At 38.7% G+C, this 17,896-nt stretch overlaps 1 protein-coding gene across 2 annotated transcripts in view; it reads left to right on the forward strand.

Moving 5' to 3' along the window:
* SRGAP1 (SLIT-ROBO Rho GTPase activating protein 1) overlaps positions 1–17,896 on the forward strand; it is a 139,539-nt gene that overhangs the window by 98,015 nt on the left and 23,628 nt on the right. The window contains exons 8-15 of one of the 2 annotated variants that reach the window (XM_042872573.1): positions 121–222; positions 2,677–2,874; positions 2,995–3,079; positions 7,440–7,467; positions 9,088–9,190; positions 12,635–12,695; positions 12,844–12,921; positions 14,399–14,533. In XM_042872573.1, the coding sequence (XP_042728507.1) occupies positions 121–222; positions 2,677–2,874; positions 2,995–3,079; positions 7,440–7,467; positions 9,088–9,190; positions 12,635–12,695; positions 12,844–12,921; positions 14,399–14,533 (790 nt within the window). Of the gene's footprint in view, positions 1–120; positions 223–2,676; positions 2,875–2,994; positions 3,080–7,439; positions 7,468–9,087; positions 9,191–9,699; positions 9,734–12,634; positions 12,696–12,843; positions 12,922–14,398; positions 14,534–17,896 lie in introns of both variants that reach the window. The other variant, XM_042872574.1, reaches the window with a different exon arrangement.

Below are 17,896 nucleotides of genomic sequence, written 5' to 3' on the forward strand. Positions count from 1 at the left end.
GTCTGCTTTATTACATTTTAGTGGCTTTGGTGGGAATTCCATAGCGATGAAGAGAGCAACTGAAGAATTGATTTCATTTTTCTTCCTTACATCTCACAGCTCTTTCTGATTGCTTGTTAGGTTTGTCAAGTCACTGCCCAGCAGCCTGTGCAAGCAGAGCTTATGCTTAGATATCAGCAACTGCAGTCACGATTGGCCACTCTCAAAATTGAAAATGAGGAGGTAAGGTCTGTGTGTGCATGGGCTGTGCATCAGGCACCATTTCATAATTTTGTAATTTTATTCTGCTTTCACGTTTATATTTAGCAATTCATAAATGTGAAGAATTGTATGAAAATATGAAAATGAACTTCATAAACTGCGTAATGCCTTTCAGCAGAAATAAGTAGTTGTTTTTTTCTAACACTTGTATTTACTTCACCCTGATATTTCAGACAGTAATTCTACATAATTCTACTCCTTAAGGAAACTCTTGTGTTCTACATGGTGCTTTTTTTTTTTTTTTTTTTTTTTTAACCAAATATTTGGTTGTACACACTCTTTTGTATTACTGTTACTCTTACTTACTGTTACTCTGTTAGCACGCTTTTGAATTACTGATATCACTGTTTTCCTGATAATTTCTCTGTCCAGTTTTAGGGAACTACTGAACTGGAAAGAGTTGAAACATGCTGATTTTTTCCTACATTTACATGCCTTTCATTCTGGTTTACTTCCTGAAACCCAGATATCCTAGTACAGAACTTAATTTTGAAGATCACTGGCAGAATGCTATGTAGAACCTCCTTTTGTAGCCACTCTTGTGGATGTGATAGGCATGGAAAACCACAAAATCTGCGCTAAGCTTTTTCAGTTGTTCAACTCTTTGGAGATTAAATATGCATTCGGATACAAAACTACCACTTTTCATGTCTGCTACAAAATGTTCGAATGTGTTGAATTTGGGGGCATTTCCAGAGGTATTAAGAGAGCACCATTTAGGAAGTGTCATTAAATGTCACCAAGGTCTGCATTTCTGGAAGTCTTTCTTGTTCAGCTGGTACCTGTGTGATACGTTTAAAACTCTAACAAGACTCCTGATGTATCTAACTATGTAAAGGTATGTGTGTGAGCACTTCATATACTCAGAGTGCTACAGAATTTTTTTTTGTATCATTTAAGGATAGCTAGATCCTTGCCTGCTTTATAGGTATTGGTGAACTTCGCCTTTTTCCTGTCCATGCAGTCACAGTAGTGAGTTTTATGCGTCAGTGAAAACTTGTAGGACATATTTTATTTTTGCATCTTTGTGGCAGAAAGCTACTGATCACACCTGGTGTCTGTCGTCTGTGATCACCCTCTGTCCATTCCCCAGATTGCTACTTCTGAAGGTCAAAGGAATTTAGACTGTCATTTGTGGTAGCTTAGTCAAAGTCTGCTATGCTTTCAGCTGCAGCTATTTATAAACAGGAATACTGAATGATTGTCATGGGAATAGCTCACCTAGTAAAATAAAAAGCTGTTTTGGTCAAGTGCAAAAAAATGGTACTGTTCTCTTTCGTCTGGTCTAGCGGTAGAAAGAGGCCCCACTGTGGGTAGAAATTGAACTTTTATCCAATTTAAGGCAGTGTTAAAGGCCTTCAGTTTAAATGGATATCTGCACCTAAATTAAATCATAGAGGCTATTTAATTTTTTGGTGTAATTTTTTGATAAACTTTCGAGATTCAGGTTTTTCTCATTCTATGTTACATCTTGAATGCCTAGAACAAAATGTTGAGGTCTATGAGACCTGTGCGGTAGTCTTAAAAAATAAACTAGAATTCACCAAGTGTCTCAAGGTAGTAAAGACAAAAGGAAATAATTTTTTTCACCAGTAAGTGCAAGGGCATAGAGGGAGAAATCATGTTGTCAGGTACAAAGATATTTTCCTACATAATAAGTGTGCATGATTCTTTTATCTCTGCTAGAGAGTGAAGCAGAACTGAGAGGTAAATGACATCCTTGTCAATCTTGCCAGTTATTGCATTGTGGATACACTGCATCCCCTGTTCCATGGCATCCATCCCCTGGTTTCCACTATGACTGTTCTTTGCAATTTGTAGGAAGTGCTGTGAGGCTGGTCTAAGTTTTGTTTTTTTTTTCTCCAGCCTTCTTTCCAGCTGTGTTTTGTACTTACGCAGTGCAAACATCATTATGCTTCACACCACAGCACTCTACATAACAGTGCCACAGATTTTTATTATAGAGGAACATATTCTGCCAACCAGATCCTCTAATGTACACATTCAGCCTAGCAGATTAGCCATATGCTGGAGAGTTGACTCTCCAGAACAGCCTATCACATTTATTGTTTGTTGTCCCAAATTAGGGATCATAATCAAATCATTCCACATTTCTAATTTCAGGAAACAAATGTTTGAGAATGCTGTGCAGTCATCAGAAGAGTACATCAACGTTTGTGGATTGTACTGTGGTAAAGCAGGGAGCTAGATGTGAAATCTAATTATGTCATTCTTCTGTTATGTAGATATCTGTTATAGAACATCTTATTTTTCACATTCACATGACACAGTTTGTTTGGGAGAGTGTGCCAGAGGAGTGTGCCAGAGAATTAGTATGAATAATGAACTTCCATTATAAGCTGTTCTGGTATGCATTTGTCTTCCCATTCGGTAAGTTGTGCTTTTTAATACCAGGTTAAGAAAACAACAGAGGCTACTTTGCAGACAATACAAGATATGGTCACCATTGAAGATTATGATGTGTCCGAATGTTTTCAGCATAGTCGCTCAACAGAATCTGTGAAGTCAACAGTCTCTGAGACATACTTAAGTAAACCTAGCATTGCAAAAAGAAGGGCTAACCAGCAGGAAACTGAGCAGTTCTATTTCATGGTATGTTGGGTGCTTCCTCATTCGTGTGATAACAGATCAAACACCTGAAGTAAACGTTGTGCAGAAATTCATGGAATTTGTGTCACATGCATAGTAATAGATTGATCTTCACCTTTACAGAAATTCAGAGAATATCTGGAAGGTAGTAATCTAATCACAAAACTTCAAGCAAAACATGACTTGCTGCAAAGGGCACTTGGAGAAGGTAAATATTATATAATGTATGTACATGTGTTTCTAGACTGTGAACCCACTGAAACGCAGGAGATATTTAGGAGAAAATGAAGAAACTTAAAGCTTAATTGTCAACTAAGCGTAGATTTTTAACCAGTCATAGTTTTGATACAGTGGTAAGAATACAGAGAATAAATCAATTTTATTTCTTCAACAGATATTTATTTCCACTGTACAAATGTTTAGACAAGTGACTATTTGTGAAGATGGAACAGTTGAATGAAAAATCTCATGTTTGGAAGGAGAGCTGATACAATCAATGCAGGGTGATTTAAGAGCTGTAACAAATGCACTGTTTCTGTGTCTCAGTGATTTGTGTCAAGTTTTTGGTTATTTTAAGAGTCAGAGGAAAGTGAAAAATTAGCATGCAAAATTACCCAGCATGTATAATTTACAATGGATTCAGTAGTGCAACATGTCTGACACATGGGCACGAATGTCCTTCTTGCAGCCTTATAACTCAGTGGAGCATTTATGAAAGGCAGTAGTTGACATCCAGACCTCGCTGTCATTCCTGCTACGCTGTGGCTCCTCATCTACTGCCACTAGACATACTCCTGTAGACATAATTAGTGTAGGATTCTACATAATATTTTCTCATTGTGAAGTGAAGGGAGCGAAAACTTAATGAATAGCACTATACGTATAGACATAGCAATGCATTTAGAAATACCTATAATTATCAGTATTGCACATAAAATTATTTGAATTTTTACAAATTGTGATGGCAGAGAATTATCCATTCTCCTAAACTTACTCCACAATTATTAAAAATACATCCTCTTAAAATATAAACCAAATCAGCAGATGCTCATGATCAAACGAGCTGAATTAGGACAGTACTGAACTGGGCACTGTGCGTAGTTTGAGCCCACCTGTTACCAGCCCTCCCAGCAGGCACTTTCTCATGGACCAAAAGGGAAAAGGAGAATTGTCCCACATGCCTTGAGGACTAGCCACACAGGGCTTTACATACTTGGGAAGAAGTCTATTACACCAGAAAGAATAAAAACCCTCTCCTGAAGGTTAAAGACTATATAATTCAAAGTCCAGGCACAAGAAAGGAAGCTTGTTCTCTGAAGAGCAACAGGATGTGTCAGTTTATTTTCTTTTTACTGCCAAAAATGTGCTGTTAATCAGATCTCGTTGTGCCTATAATATAAAACTCCAGCTCCACAAATCCAGTTGTGAAGGTTCCTAAAGAGCTTTTTGCATTTCTATGGCTGTGACTCAAATTTAAGCCCAGGTTCAGGGGGTGACTGAGCATGAAATAAGCAACATTTTCTTGTAAGCTTGGACTGTAGAAGGTAGTAATTGTTTTCAGGCAACTAACTATATTTTTTCATGAAATTTTCACTTAGTAGGATTTAGTTGCATGTATTAAGCAGTTTATTCCCACAAAACACTATGCATCTATGTTGATCAAAAATTAGAAATATTTACCTTCAAATGCTCACAGAAAATGTATTTGGAAAAATGAAGTGAATATTTGTTACTTAGAAGCCCAGCAGAATACATGAAGAAGGGAGAACGATAAAAGATGGTAGAACCCCTTGCCTAATGCGTGCTGGAGAGATGTGAGGGCAGAACTGTATCAAAGGAAAGTTGCTCGGCAACATGACTTAAGTGATACATTTCCGTCAGACTCAGGGATGTTTAGCCTCTCTCAGACGTGCTTGGACCATTCGGTTTGAAGAGTTCCCTTTGACCCGACAGCTGTAACCCCAAATTGTTTATCTTTGTTGCCCACAGTGTTTTTCCACTTAGTTATTTTTCTGTCATCATGCTGTAGCACATACAAATAGTATCTGAAATGTGGACACGCTCATTCAAAGCTGGTATTTGGAGCAAAAGCCCTTGTTCTTGTAGGTAAAAAAAACTTCATTTCCCTATTTTTTGAGACATGTCAGTGTACATGCCTGTGAAGGAAAACCTGTATTCTGCATGTGCCTGGAGTGAGGAGATTGAAAGAGTAGAATTACTGTGAAGTTAAGAACATGATCAGTGTAGCTACTATAGACATGGTTTTTTTAGGAAGTGAGCTCTCCTTCTCTACTTAAACTGCCTTTCTGCCTTTTCTGGAAACTTCCATGTCAGCAAGACAGCTGACAAATAACAGAGTGCCAAACTACACAATGCAGGAGAAAATAGGAGGGAGAAGAGGAGGGAAGAAGGATAAAAGAGGAGGGGAAGTGGATGGTCTGAACTGGAAGTTTTTCTAGCTTTTGTTCGAACCTGTACAGTGTAAAGACGTAGGCAGAATAAATCCAGATTAGCATGTGATCCACAGCACTGACAGCATTTGGATTCTATTCCAACCAATCATATAGCTGTTACATCCATTGCTCTTCATGGGCTTCCTAGATGCATATTCATGATCTGCACAAGGAAGATAGGTGAAGTGCTCTGTGCTAAGTGTGCAACTGCAGATTTGGAAGAATAAATGAGAAATATTCAAGCAATGTTAGTACTAAACATAGGAAGCATGCTTACCCACGCTCATTCATACTTCAGGCTTGTCTGTTGAGCAGAGCAAAGAAAAAGGCAAGAAAGGGAATAAGCAATTGTAAAAGAAACTGACTCTGTGTCCCATAGTTTTTGTCATAATTTGTTAAACATCAGAGATATTTTTTAAATCCTCCAATCTTAGGATTTTTAACATCTTTTGTTTTACTAATAATTTAGATATTGAGATTAATTTCCTGTGGTTATGTGACATGGAAAGGAGTAGTTCCTGGCTTACCTTTTCCACATCATCTATTATCAACCATACTCTTCTTTATGCCTCTTCTACACCTCTGTAAAATAATGGCCAGTAATCTTTACACATCCTGTTAATGCTGGAGATTTTTTTTTCCCCAGAACTTATTCTTTGTGGCACTTCCAGTGGATCCCCAGCCTTCTGTTATTGCAGAATGTGGTAGAAAATTGTACCACACAATATGTGAGTTGCACAGGACATTGCCACATAGCAATATTATTTTTGTATATCGCCAATTTTCATTGTTTGTGCAGTCTAGGGAGCTTTTTTGGTGTCACTTTCAAACTGAGCAGTGGCCTTAGACCTGTAGTCCAAGAGATGCTCAGAATGATTTTCTGAGTCAGCATAGTTATATGTAGTTCTACTGGCTCCATAAGTGTTTAATTCTTTCTTCTCTGGTATCTGTTATTTGAACTTGTCAGTACTGACTTCAATTTGCCATTGTATGTCTTCTTCATAATTAAACCCCTCTAAACAACTTCACAGTTTGGTCAGGACGTGATACAAAAGTATTTTAGTTACCTGCACAATCTTTTGCCTCCTTAGCTGCTGTGATCTCTCTGAGACACTAGTAAGTGTGTTCCATAAGTGGCCGTGATGGGAAGGCTTGAGTAAATGACTCAGAAGTTAGTCTTCTGTCATGATAAAAATAGACAGTTTAATTCAATCCCATTTCCTTTTATTCACTAGTTTCTTGATGAGCCATTTTATTTTGGCTTTCAATCCATGGTTGTGTAGTTACTTCAGTAGCTTCTCCTGAAGAAATTGATTAGAGAACTTATAAATAAATAAATTCCAGTGATTCTCCTTTGTCTGGTATTAAACTGATGTGTAAAGAATTCTAGTAAATTAATAGAGCACAGTCTCCCTTGGGGAAGACTAGACTGGTGGAACATACCTTATCATGACCTTCCTTCTGTTTGATTATTTTGCTTGCCATTATCTTACATTTGCATGGAGCACATGCCTAACTTACTGATCTGTTGTTCTACAAAGGTTAAACCTTTCTGGAGTACAGTATTTATTTTTGTACTATTCTGTGCAATTGTCACAGTTCTTATGTCTATATTGCATGTCCTGGTGATAGCACTGTATTTTTTTCCTGGAGTGTACAAATGAAAGAGAGTAAAGGCTTTCAGCAGCAAGCCACTGATAAACAGAGCTCTCTATTTTCAACACTGAACAGGTTTAGACACAAAGCATAGCAGGAGGTATAATCTAATATTGGCACGGCTCTATCTCCATACTGATTTAGCCACAAAAGCACATGAGCATAAGCAACATGTGTTGTTTGGAGTTTTGCTTCAAATTATTTACAGTATGAAATGATCCTTTAATCTGTGGGCAGGCTTCTTAGTTGTTGGTAACGTGGGTTGTGTTTGTATTCTAAATGTAACTCTGGAGATGGTAGATAATTGCATTGTCTGTTAATTGTATAATTGTTTATCTTTAGCTGTTAATATGAAAGTTGGGGTTAAAAGCTATTTGTCAAGCATGATTTAGGTGCAGAAAGCTAAAAACCTACCTAAAACATGCAAATAATTGTTTCCTGCTTATTGAACTTCTGTAGGTCACAGGGCTGAATATATGACAACAAGGTAAGACATTTTTATTTAACTGGATTTACAGAGCTACAAATGTAAAACAAAAAAGAAATGACAAATTTTAGAGCAATTTCCTACTGCTGTATAGCATTATTGTTATTGTTACCTAAACTGTATGCAGGTACTGTGTGTTTAAACACGCAGCGTTTTCTGTTCCCACATGCTGATGGATTAAGAACTGCCTGTTCATCTTCCCTATTCTTGTGAGCTGCTTAGGCCATTGTCAAGGGTGGAAGAGGCAGGGAAATCACTGAAAATAATTGTATATTGGGAAACATGTTAAATTTGTGAATTGGAGGGGAATATTTGTTGCTAGGAAAAACTGTTGATTAAGATGCTCATCTCAGAAGAAACTAATACAGACATGAATTTTAGGGGATAGGCCACATCTTTGGTAACTTACCTCTGCGCAGGAGTACCTCATTACCTCAGTATCCATGTATGTGATGCTTAAGAGGGCCTGTTTATTCCCAGAAGAGAAGAGAGGCCATGTTAGGTCTCCCTTCTTTGTGCAGCACATACTTTTTCCATTGTGTAATGCCACACCTGTGAGGCTGCCTCCAGACATAAACACAGACAGGCACATTACAGCCCCCAGGGCTACCAGGCTGTGGGGGGCAATGGCAACTGTTAGGGTTTGCAGCTGCCACTTGCCTGTATCACTGCTGCAGGCACCACCTTTCCCAACCCTGTGAGAGCAGGAACTTCCAGCCCAGCCTATCTGATCTTATTCTTCCTCGCCCTTCTCAGTTATTCCATCCCTGGTCAGTGCCTCCTCTTTCTGTTTTTGCTTCCCAAATAGGAGAGGCATTGCCACTGCCCTTTATCTTGAATTTAAAAAAAACAGCCACCAACAACAAAAGTTTTGTCCTCTATGCTAAAAAGTTTGGATGCAGCTCTAGCTCTGTATTTGCCCAGACCATTTGGTTTTATATAATTTCTTCTGCCTGGTCCCCAGTATTCCTGGAGACATCTCAGCAGACTTCAGAGCTCCTTTCTTCCCACTGATCTGTGGCCGTTGTAGCTCCATCAGCTGAATTCACCTTTCTTCTATAGATGGCTCCAGTTGAAAAGCAGTGACAAATTGGAGCACTCTCCAAAGATATTGGTGGTTGAATGTCAAAGGCTAAAACTGTTTAATCTTACTGACTGTAGTTGAAGATGCAGACAGTTTGGTCTTGAAGAGTCATAGGATTGTGCTCAGCAGCTTGAATGTGAAGCTACTCCAGCATGAAGCAGCTTTCCTGCTTGAGGTGCTTAGAGTACCTTCTGTTCTGCCGTGGCTGGCAGGATGAATTCCAGTGGTGCTGTAGATGTTTTAGATGACAGCAACAAGAAATGGCTGTTCCACTTGCACAGTGTTTAGAATAAATGTATGTGGTGCAACTTCAAAGCGGGGATTGGTAAAGAATGGCATTATTTATGCATAAGCAATGCATTGTTAATGGATGTGTTCTTCACATGTTACAGTTAAATTTGTTGGAAAATCTGTACCTGATAATTACTTTATTTTTCCCTTCACAATACTCTGTTGTTTTGCTGAGTTTACAGACATTTTGTTTTATTGTTTGACTTAATTCTACCTTTCACAGTAATCATATTCCCTTCCCTTAGGCCTCCAAATCTTCCCCCTAAGCCCCAGAAACACAGGAGGTCCAGACCCCGATCACAGTATAGTGCTAAGTTGTTTAATGGTGATCTGGAGTCATTCATTAAGGTACTGGCACCAGCCACTGGAGTGGCTGATCTCAACACTTCTTACTATAATGGTCACAGCCTCATGTGAGCTGAGGCAGATCATTATGTGTAAGTCTGTCCTGGGGTTCTTGTCTTCCCAGTTGATCAATATAATACTTCCTGAAGTCAGAGGGAAAGAGGAGGATTCAATACTCAACATTAGTCTTCCTACGATTTTGTTAATCGAGTAGGGATAGTACTGACAGCTTGGTTTTATGAGGAAACATAGCATCATGTAGAAGATAGAGTATAGTGGTGTAACTCACACTTAGCACAGTTTCTAGCTTGCCATTTTAGTTAGATTCAGTATTTAAAGTCTGCGAAGAAGCAGTATTAGCCTGGGTTTCATATCCAGCTTTTGATTTCCTGTGACTTTAGGAATTTATTATATTGTGTGAAATTATGATCACCACTATTCTGGATCTTGTACCTTTGCTGTAATTACTATCTTCTTCTTTTTCATACTTTTATTTCTAATAATGCTTCTAGCCGAGGCCGAAGGAACTCTCACGCAAGACATCAGGTATAGTTCTGGTGAAAAGAGAACCATCCCTGCCTCACTGTTGGGCTTCATTCACCCTTGGCTCAAAATTAGTTCTTTCACTGAACTGAAGGGAAAAGTTTGCATTAAGAAATGTTATTAAAGTACGGCAGGCGAAACTGAACCATGGCTTAACGGAATGATTGTAGCCTTAGATGAGGATATTCCCTCTTCATTAACAAGCTGCTACCCCTCCCAGTTAGTTTGTGGTTTTGGACAATAGCTGCCAGAGCAAAAAGAAAGCTAGCTTAAAAAAAAATATGTAGCAATACATTGATACACAGTGAAAAGAATTCCTGACTGCAAGCCCTGTGAACTGAGTTAGAATGTTACATGATTTTTTTTTTTCTCCCTCTGCAAGGCAGTTAGCAGAGTATTTTGCAGAACTAATTCTGTGCTGTAGCGCTGTAACTGTTTAGCAGCCAGTCCCAGTGCAACTATGTGGAAAAACTGTTATTGTTATGTGAGTGGTGGCAGAGACTTTCGGGAAATCATCACATGGTGCAACAGAACTGTTTTTTGCTCAAGAAAGTAAGCAAAGAAACAGAAACTCCCACAGCAGAAAGCCACTGGATTAGAGAAGAGCAGAGGAAGTTAGGAGAAATGCTGTCCTGTCATTTTCCCTCGTGCTGAAGAGGGTTACGCTACGTGCAGTGTGGGTGACAGAGCTTACTTGCAAGTGGAGAGAGTTCTGCAGTCTTTCAAAAAGTACGTAGCCTCATTTGACAGTGTGGGAGTTAGCCCAGTTGTTTTTTATTATTTTTTGTATCATAAGATAGGATAGTTAGTCTCAAACTTACATTCGCTGACTGCACACATCAGATCAAACTGGCAGCAGCAGGAGGGTCACACTGTTCTTGACTTTTCACCAACTCAGATTGCTACTACATATCTTTTCCCTGTCATTGGATCCAAAACCGTAAGCTTTTGGTTTGATACTTAAAGGAATTCCTTCACTACAAAGTTGTGTGTGGTTCTCTACCAGATTCTCCACAAACGAGTATGAAAGTAATTTTTTGTTTGTAATTTCTTACTGCAAACATTATCTTTTCAGAAGCTTTACATTCATTGCATGAACCAGTGTACTAACAGGAGATACAGGTGCATGTTGTGCATGTTTTCTAATACTCTGCTTTTTTGGAGGACTAGAGTGCTCGATGTTTGTGAAGATTACAGAATTTCTGGTTTAGCAATTGACTTGTTCCATGTCTTTTTATTCAACTCTTACTGAGTCATGAGACCTCTCAAAAAGAAAGTGATCATCCAGACATTATTGGTTCTTGGCTAGCCAGTTTTGCTAGGCTTTGATTTAAAAGACAAACAAGCCACAACTGAAATAGTGAAATTACTGTTACTCTCTTTGTTGAGGCCCACTAAAACAATATGTAGGACACAGAAAACCAAGAGTTAGGTTGTCTCAGGAAGTACTTATTTTGTTGCTTCAGAGTGTTATTTTTCAGTCACTTTTTTCTAGCACTTGACTTTTTGTCTACTTGAGCTCAATTCATAAACTTCCCTTTAGTGTAATTTAGTATGAAAATGTGAAGAACTAGTTTGTAAGAGGAAATGTGTATTCTGAGTTTCAGGTTTTGAATTCATGGTTTTATAATACAAACTGCATTTATGCTAGACTTATAAATGAATTGGTCAATTCCCTGAGTGCTTGCGTATTTGAAGTTCGTTTGGAAAGAAAAATTATAGCTTTTAAGACAAGAATTTTGAAGGTACTTATTATTTATGAAATAATAATTTTTCCAGCATAAGCACTAACTTTTCTAAATAATTTTTAATCATATGATTCATAACTCTAATAGATATCTGGTGACTTGTAGTCATTAAAGTGCATTGGGTAAGACATCCATGTTTTAAGGTGCCAAAACACACAACTAAAGGACTATGACAGTTCTTTTGGAAAACAAGCAGTTTAAAGGAAAAATACAGCTCACTGAAAGCTGGTGTATAGTGGTCCTCTTCTCCCCCTACCACCACAAGCATTTCTTCTCCGTTTTTTAAATCATCTCTGTTAAATTGAAAATGTGCATATAAGCTGGCTGTTCTGTGATTTCTGAGACCAATAGCTCTGATCCATGAGCTCTGCCAGCTGAAAGTGGTGAGATGTAGGCCATGACCTCCCTTCCCCATTCCCCGATCGTGCTGAAGAGGCAGCTGTGCACTGTGCTTGGCTGGAAGTGGCCTCAGTTCACCACCCTGTGCTTTGTGTAGCCTGAAATAACGTGCAGGTCGTCCACTATGTTTTAGGGTGCGCGGATCAGGAGTGAGTCAGGAGGGAGACAGCCACTACCCCACGCAGAGTCATTTGGTGACTCTTCGAGAACTGTTCTAATAGTCTTAACAGGTCCAGAAAAGGCTTGGTCAACTGTTCTCAGTCGTAACTTTTAGCCAAAGAGAAAGCATCTCTAGGAATTAGGCTCTGTGTCATTAGACCCATGTAAGACTTTCTCCATCAGATAAAAAAAAAGATAGGTTAAATGAGTGCAGAATCTTCATCATGAAGTATTCTTGCTAATAACAAACTTCTAAAAAGGTAAATTCACTGCTTTAGCTCATTTTGCTTCAAAAATCTAAACCAGATGCGTGAGCTTAGATGTCACTATAGTGTTAGCCAGATAAAATGGCAGAGGCAGAGAATGAAGTCTATGATTTTCCTGATTCAGTGATTTTCATTAAGAACCGTAATCCTTTCTCTTCACCTGCTCCTTTCCGTCCCACCCTGAATGATATTTTTATGTGTTTTTTTGGCAGCACTGTATGTCCATCTGGATTGAGAAAAAAAAAGAAATCTTTTTCTTGTATTTACTCCAGAGAAGGGAATTTGCCTTTTTCAAATGTGCAGTGTACTTTTTCTGCTCTTATTTTTACCAGGATTCAGGACAAGTCATTCCTCTCATCGTGGAAAGCTGTATCAGATTTATCAACTTATATGGTAAGCACTGAAATACGTTATGTACTTGATTTATTGAGCCTTTGAATGTATCTTTCCCATAAAGCATTTGATTTGTTTTAAAAATAGGGATGAAAACTGTTTAGAAAGTAGATTCATTTCTCAGCGCTGTCTCCTGTCTTTGCTGCAGGTCTTCAGCATCAGGGAATTTTTAGAGTGTCTGGTTCCCAGGTGGAGGTGAATGATATTAAAAATTCATTTGAGAGAGGTAATTGCATTTTTGTTTATTCAAGCACTCTAATGTCTGATATATAAAGGCCTTTTAAATTCTAATTACTTTCCTGACCACTTAAGCAGTTTGTATGCACTTTGTGTACTACACCTAAAACTTTGCACCATCGTGTGCTTAAAGGTGAAGTGTAATGATGACATGAACGTGGTTTTCCCCCAGCTGTCCCAGGAGCTTGAGGTAGGTTTTGTTAGGCTAAAAAGCAAGGAATACTTAGTCTTTATTTTAAAGGTTCTTAAAAAGGAAATATTATGTTTTTAATTAGGTTCAAGAGACTGCTTAAAGCAATTTGAGAATGGTGCTACTTGATTTTCTGGAATATAAGTGCTTAACTTTCTACCCCCTGTGCCAAAGTGGCATCACTATCAAGGGACGTACAGGTCAATGCAAATGCAGGCTGTGAATGAGTCATTCCATTTTCAGTTTTTGTTCCTGAAGGAATCTTCAGCCCCAGAGGAAGAATTAGGGAAAATACAACAGGAAGGAAAAGTAGATTTTTGCACGTGGATGGCTTGCAGCAGCAAGCTTAGGATTCATAGGAGATAGAGTCCAACAATCCCCTAATTGTGTTAACACTAGTTACAATTTTATCTCTTTTTAGTCTTATATTCTCTTTTCTTGGGTTTTGGAAGCTGCTTATTTTTTTTCATTTTCCAGAAGAACCTTTTACAGATCATGTGCTACTAAGAAAGCCCTTGGGGCAGTCAATCTTAAGACTGGAAGCATGAAAGAATACACACAATATTTTTCTCCCTGTTGTTAGTTGCATATCTTGTTACACTAGATCTGGTCCTTGAAAAAATACGCAAATGAGCTGTTTTTATCTGTGAAGTAGAGGCACATTCTCCTATTTGCCAACTCCTGCATATGCCCTATTTTTCACTGCTTCTCCTAGGTAGTGTGATTCTGGAAGGTGCAAACGTTCTGCAGCGTTTCAAAATGAAGTCCAAATTTTCAGAATTAGACATAGTTCAGTCATGGGCCTTAGAGTTTCAGTTTCCATGCAGTGCTTTCACCAAATGGTTCCATAAATTTCTGAACATTTTAATTTTTCAGAATTAAGACAAATTTGCAATTCAAAGAATTATCTAATTCCATTTTTTTATGTAAGCTCTCAAAAAATAGTCTGAGAAACCTTATTCAATTAAGCACATACAGTGTTTTTAATTTACTAATTGTAAATAATAACATGTCCACAAATGCCTGTTAGGAAGTTCAGGACCTAAGAGATTGCTGGGTTCTGTACTGCAAATGAAGTTTTATTTAAGCTGACATTTTCAGTTTAATCATAGCCTAGTTTTTATTGGATAGCCAGTGTTTATTATCTTGCATGCTTGCATTGCCACTTCCTACGTAGTAAAAACAACAAGAAAAAATGTCATTCGTTTATTAAAATGCTTCATGAAAAAATGCTCCTTTTTATGCATGTTTTAATTCACTTTATTTACTTTTTAAGGTGAAAATCCTTTGGCAGATGACCAAAGTAACCATGACATTAACTCAGTTGCTGGAGTACTGAAGCTCTATTTCCGAGGGCTGGAAAATCCTGTCTTTCCTAAGGAAAGATTTAATGATCTTATTTCTTGTATCAGTAAGTAGAAATCTATTTATTTCTCAATATAATTTTATTTTCATACATACAATAGCAGCATGAAAGAAGACCTAACTTCACAGTTTTTTTCTCAGTTTGTTTGCCATCTGTAGCAGTCTGGGTCAGCTATTAGTCATACTTGCAGCTGTGGTTGTTCCATATTTCCAGGGGGATTCATGTACAGTACAACTCTTTGTTTAATAGGGAGGGAAGAAAATCTTCTGGTGTACAGGAGATAGTTAAATTTATAAGCATTATTATTTTCTTCTGTGCACTGAGGCAGATGGAAGGGGGTGAAGTCATGACTGTGCAAACAGTTACTTTTCACAGAGGTTTTTATGCCCTGCAGCCTGGGGTCGTTGCTGGTGAATAAGCAACAAACTGCTCAGCATTGTGTGGTTCTGGACCTTTGTTGTGCTCAGCTTACAAGCCCAGATCCAACTATCTGGAAAACCATTCAATGCAAGGACAGGAGGAAGCAGCTGAATGTTGTCTGCAGAAGAGCCCAGTCAGCCTTCCAACTCGCAGAGTTGTCAAGCTGTAATGGGATGCCCAAGAAGAGGAGCATGTTAGCCTGCGTGCTGCTGGTGTTCATAGCTGGATGCTGAGAGCTTGTAGTAATTTAGGAATTAGTGGATGGCTGATTTGCTTTGGCATGCACAGAGCCTTTTCCAGTTCACAGATCCCTGCAGATATTCAGGAGGTGTGAGGCCCAGCCAACCATTAGTAGGCTTACTGTTCCCTGTGGGTCCATTAGAAGTAGTCAGAGCAGTCCACACTGTGTGGGGAACTTCCTTCTCTGAACCCTTCCTTTGTAAACTGCGTGCTTCAGCCAAATGGAGCCAATGGACACTTTCACAGGTAATGAGGGCTAGTCCTTTGAGGATATTAATTAGGACAGGCTCTCTGAACTGTGTTATTTTGGCAAAAGAGACAGTCAGCAGTCAGGACAGCACTGATGTGTGCACAGTGTCTTGGACTGGCCAGCAGATGGGCTGTTCTGCTCTGTGCCAGAGGGAGCCCTACATGTGCAGTTTCCTTCCCACTTAGGGAGGATTGCAGTTATTCAGCCTGGAGGTTATGAAATATATAGATTGCTGGGATCAGGTCTGTGTGCAATGTTTTGTTTTTTGTCCAACAGACCTGCACAATTTTCAGCAGTTTAACAGTCTGATTCCCCCCTAAGGAGGATGCTGAGAGAGCCACCACCTCTTTAGAAAGCATAGTCTTTGTCCTGCCTGAGCTTAGCTTTATCTGACTGCTGTGTTACAGGCCAGAAAATGTTCGCAAGTCATAGAAATTGAAATTTAAAGTGGGATCATTTTGACTGAGTGATTTTCTGCATGACAGGGATGATGGAACTTCACCTACTAATTCTGTGCAGATTTCCATAACTTCTGGATGAATTAAAGCATGTCTGCTGGAAAAAAATGTATTGGTTTAATAGCTTCAGTTGACTGAAAATGTACCACATTAGTGGATAAGCCGTTCAGATGGTTAATCACTTTCATCGTCTAACGTTTGCACAAGATCTCCTTTTCAAAATTTCTGCTTTCAGATTCTGTCCATTGGATCTCCTTATGACTTCATCATTTTACTAAACAGTAAGAAAAATAGGGATGGCAGTTCTTATATGTGGAGATACTGTATGCATTATTATATGGAGTAAAGTAAGTGGAATTGCACTCCACTGTGTTGAAGAGCTTTTAATAGAAACTTAAAATTCCAAGTATTGTTCAGCTTGCAAAGATTACAGAAGTGAAGTATTTAGAAGATGGAAAAATATCTGCCAGAATCAGTTGTTTAAATTAATTATGAGAAACCTAGATGGCTTCAGAGAAATTCCATTCACCGTTGACGTTTCTGAAGACAAGATAGGATATGTAGAAGGAGATCAGAAGTTCAGCAGACTGAGCCTGTGTACATGGCATCTTTGCAGTTGGAGGTGATTCACCGACCTCTTAGCCAATTCTGAGAGTGATCAAGTTCAGTTATCTTAAAGGGATCTTCTGTTATCAAGAATTTTGAGAAAAGTAGCAGTGAATACAGACTTTAGTGTTAGGCCTTGGTTTCCTTGAAGGAGGTCAAACTATTGCATGTTTAAGAATTGGATTGTTTTCAACCAAGAGTTAACAACTTTTTTATTTAACTAGTAATAATCATCCAGCAGACCTTAGATTTGGTTAATTTTGAACAAACTCACTGCTTTTCCCATTAGTGGGATCATTACTGGAGATGAGATATTGCCATCTGATCCTGGCTTAGACCAGCCTGTTCTCTGAGGCTGTCCTAAATCTGGATTATCACCTCCACGGCATCTTATCAAAACAAGGTATAGTGATGTTGTGGTTTAACCCAGCCAGTCCCTGAGCAGTGTCTGACCCCAGCCAACTCCCTACAGTTCTTGAAGATTTTTTTCACAAAACTCATGTGGTATGGAACATCCCTTTAGCCAGTTGGGTCAGCTGTCCTGCTTCTGTCTCTTTCCAGCTCCCTGTGCCTGTTCAGCCCCCCTCGCTGGCAGAGTAGTACAAGAAGTACATGAAGTTGAAAAGTCCTTGGTTCTATTCAGCAAAAACTAAAATGTTGCTGTGTTATCGACATTGTTTTTCTCCCAAAGCTAAAATACAATATTCTACTGGATACCATGAAGAAAAAAGAAACTAAAAAACTGTATCAGCTGAAACCAGGACACTGACTGAATAGTTCTGCTGGATTTGACTTGTACTATTGCTCTTGCAGAAGATAGGAATTTTCTTCATGATAATGTTTGCCAAGTGTTCTTGGCAGCTTTTGAAGGAAGACAAATATCTACAAAAGCAAAATTTTGTTGTTGTTTGATTTTGTTGTTGTTTCCTCAGGGTTATCTTTAGGGGCACTCTGAAATAACACGCCATTGCCTCCCTTCAGTGAAGGGAGAAGACTTAAGTTTGGAATTTGGCTGAAAGAAAGGGATTTTGTTTTTGAACATGGTGGGGTGGTTTTATTTGTGTTGTCACAGTGGGAGTCTTGAATGTGATGAGAGAAAAAAAACAGCTCTTGTGCCTTGTATCCACAGCCAGCACGGGGTCACACACTGGGAATAGCGAGCTGTGTGTCTGCATCTTCTGATTATCTGAGAGAAGCCCAGGGTGGAGAGTTTTTACAGCTGTGTACCTAGTGCCTAGTTAGGTGGTGCACTACTTTCAGGGAGTGAGATGCTTTTTATTTGGGAAAAAAAAGAAGCATTTCAGGGTACGTTAACCTGTCACTATTTAGCTTACATGGAACCTATGTAGCACATCATATTAGAAACTGTCTGTCTCTAAGACTCTTTCTATTGCTGTCTTTCAGCATTGATACTTCATATGTCTTGCAATAAGG

Source organism: Lagopus leucura, unplaced genomic scaffold (genome assembly GCF_019238085.1).
Source record: "Lagopus leucura isolate 7727_CA_CO unplaced genomic scaffold, USGS_WTPT01 Super-Scaffold_100008, whole genome shotgun sequence".
In the NCBI taxonomy this organism is placed as follows: domain Eukaryota; kingdom Metazoa; phylum Chordata; class Aves; order Galliformes; family Phasianidae; genus Lagopus; species Lagopus leucura.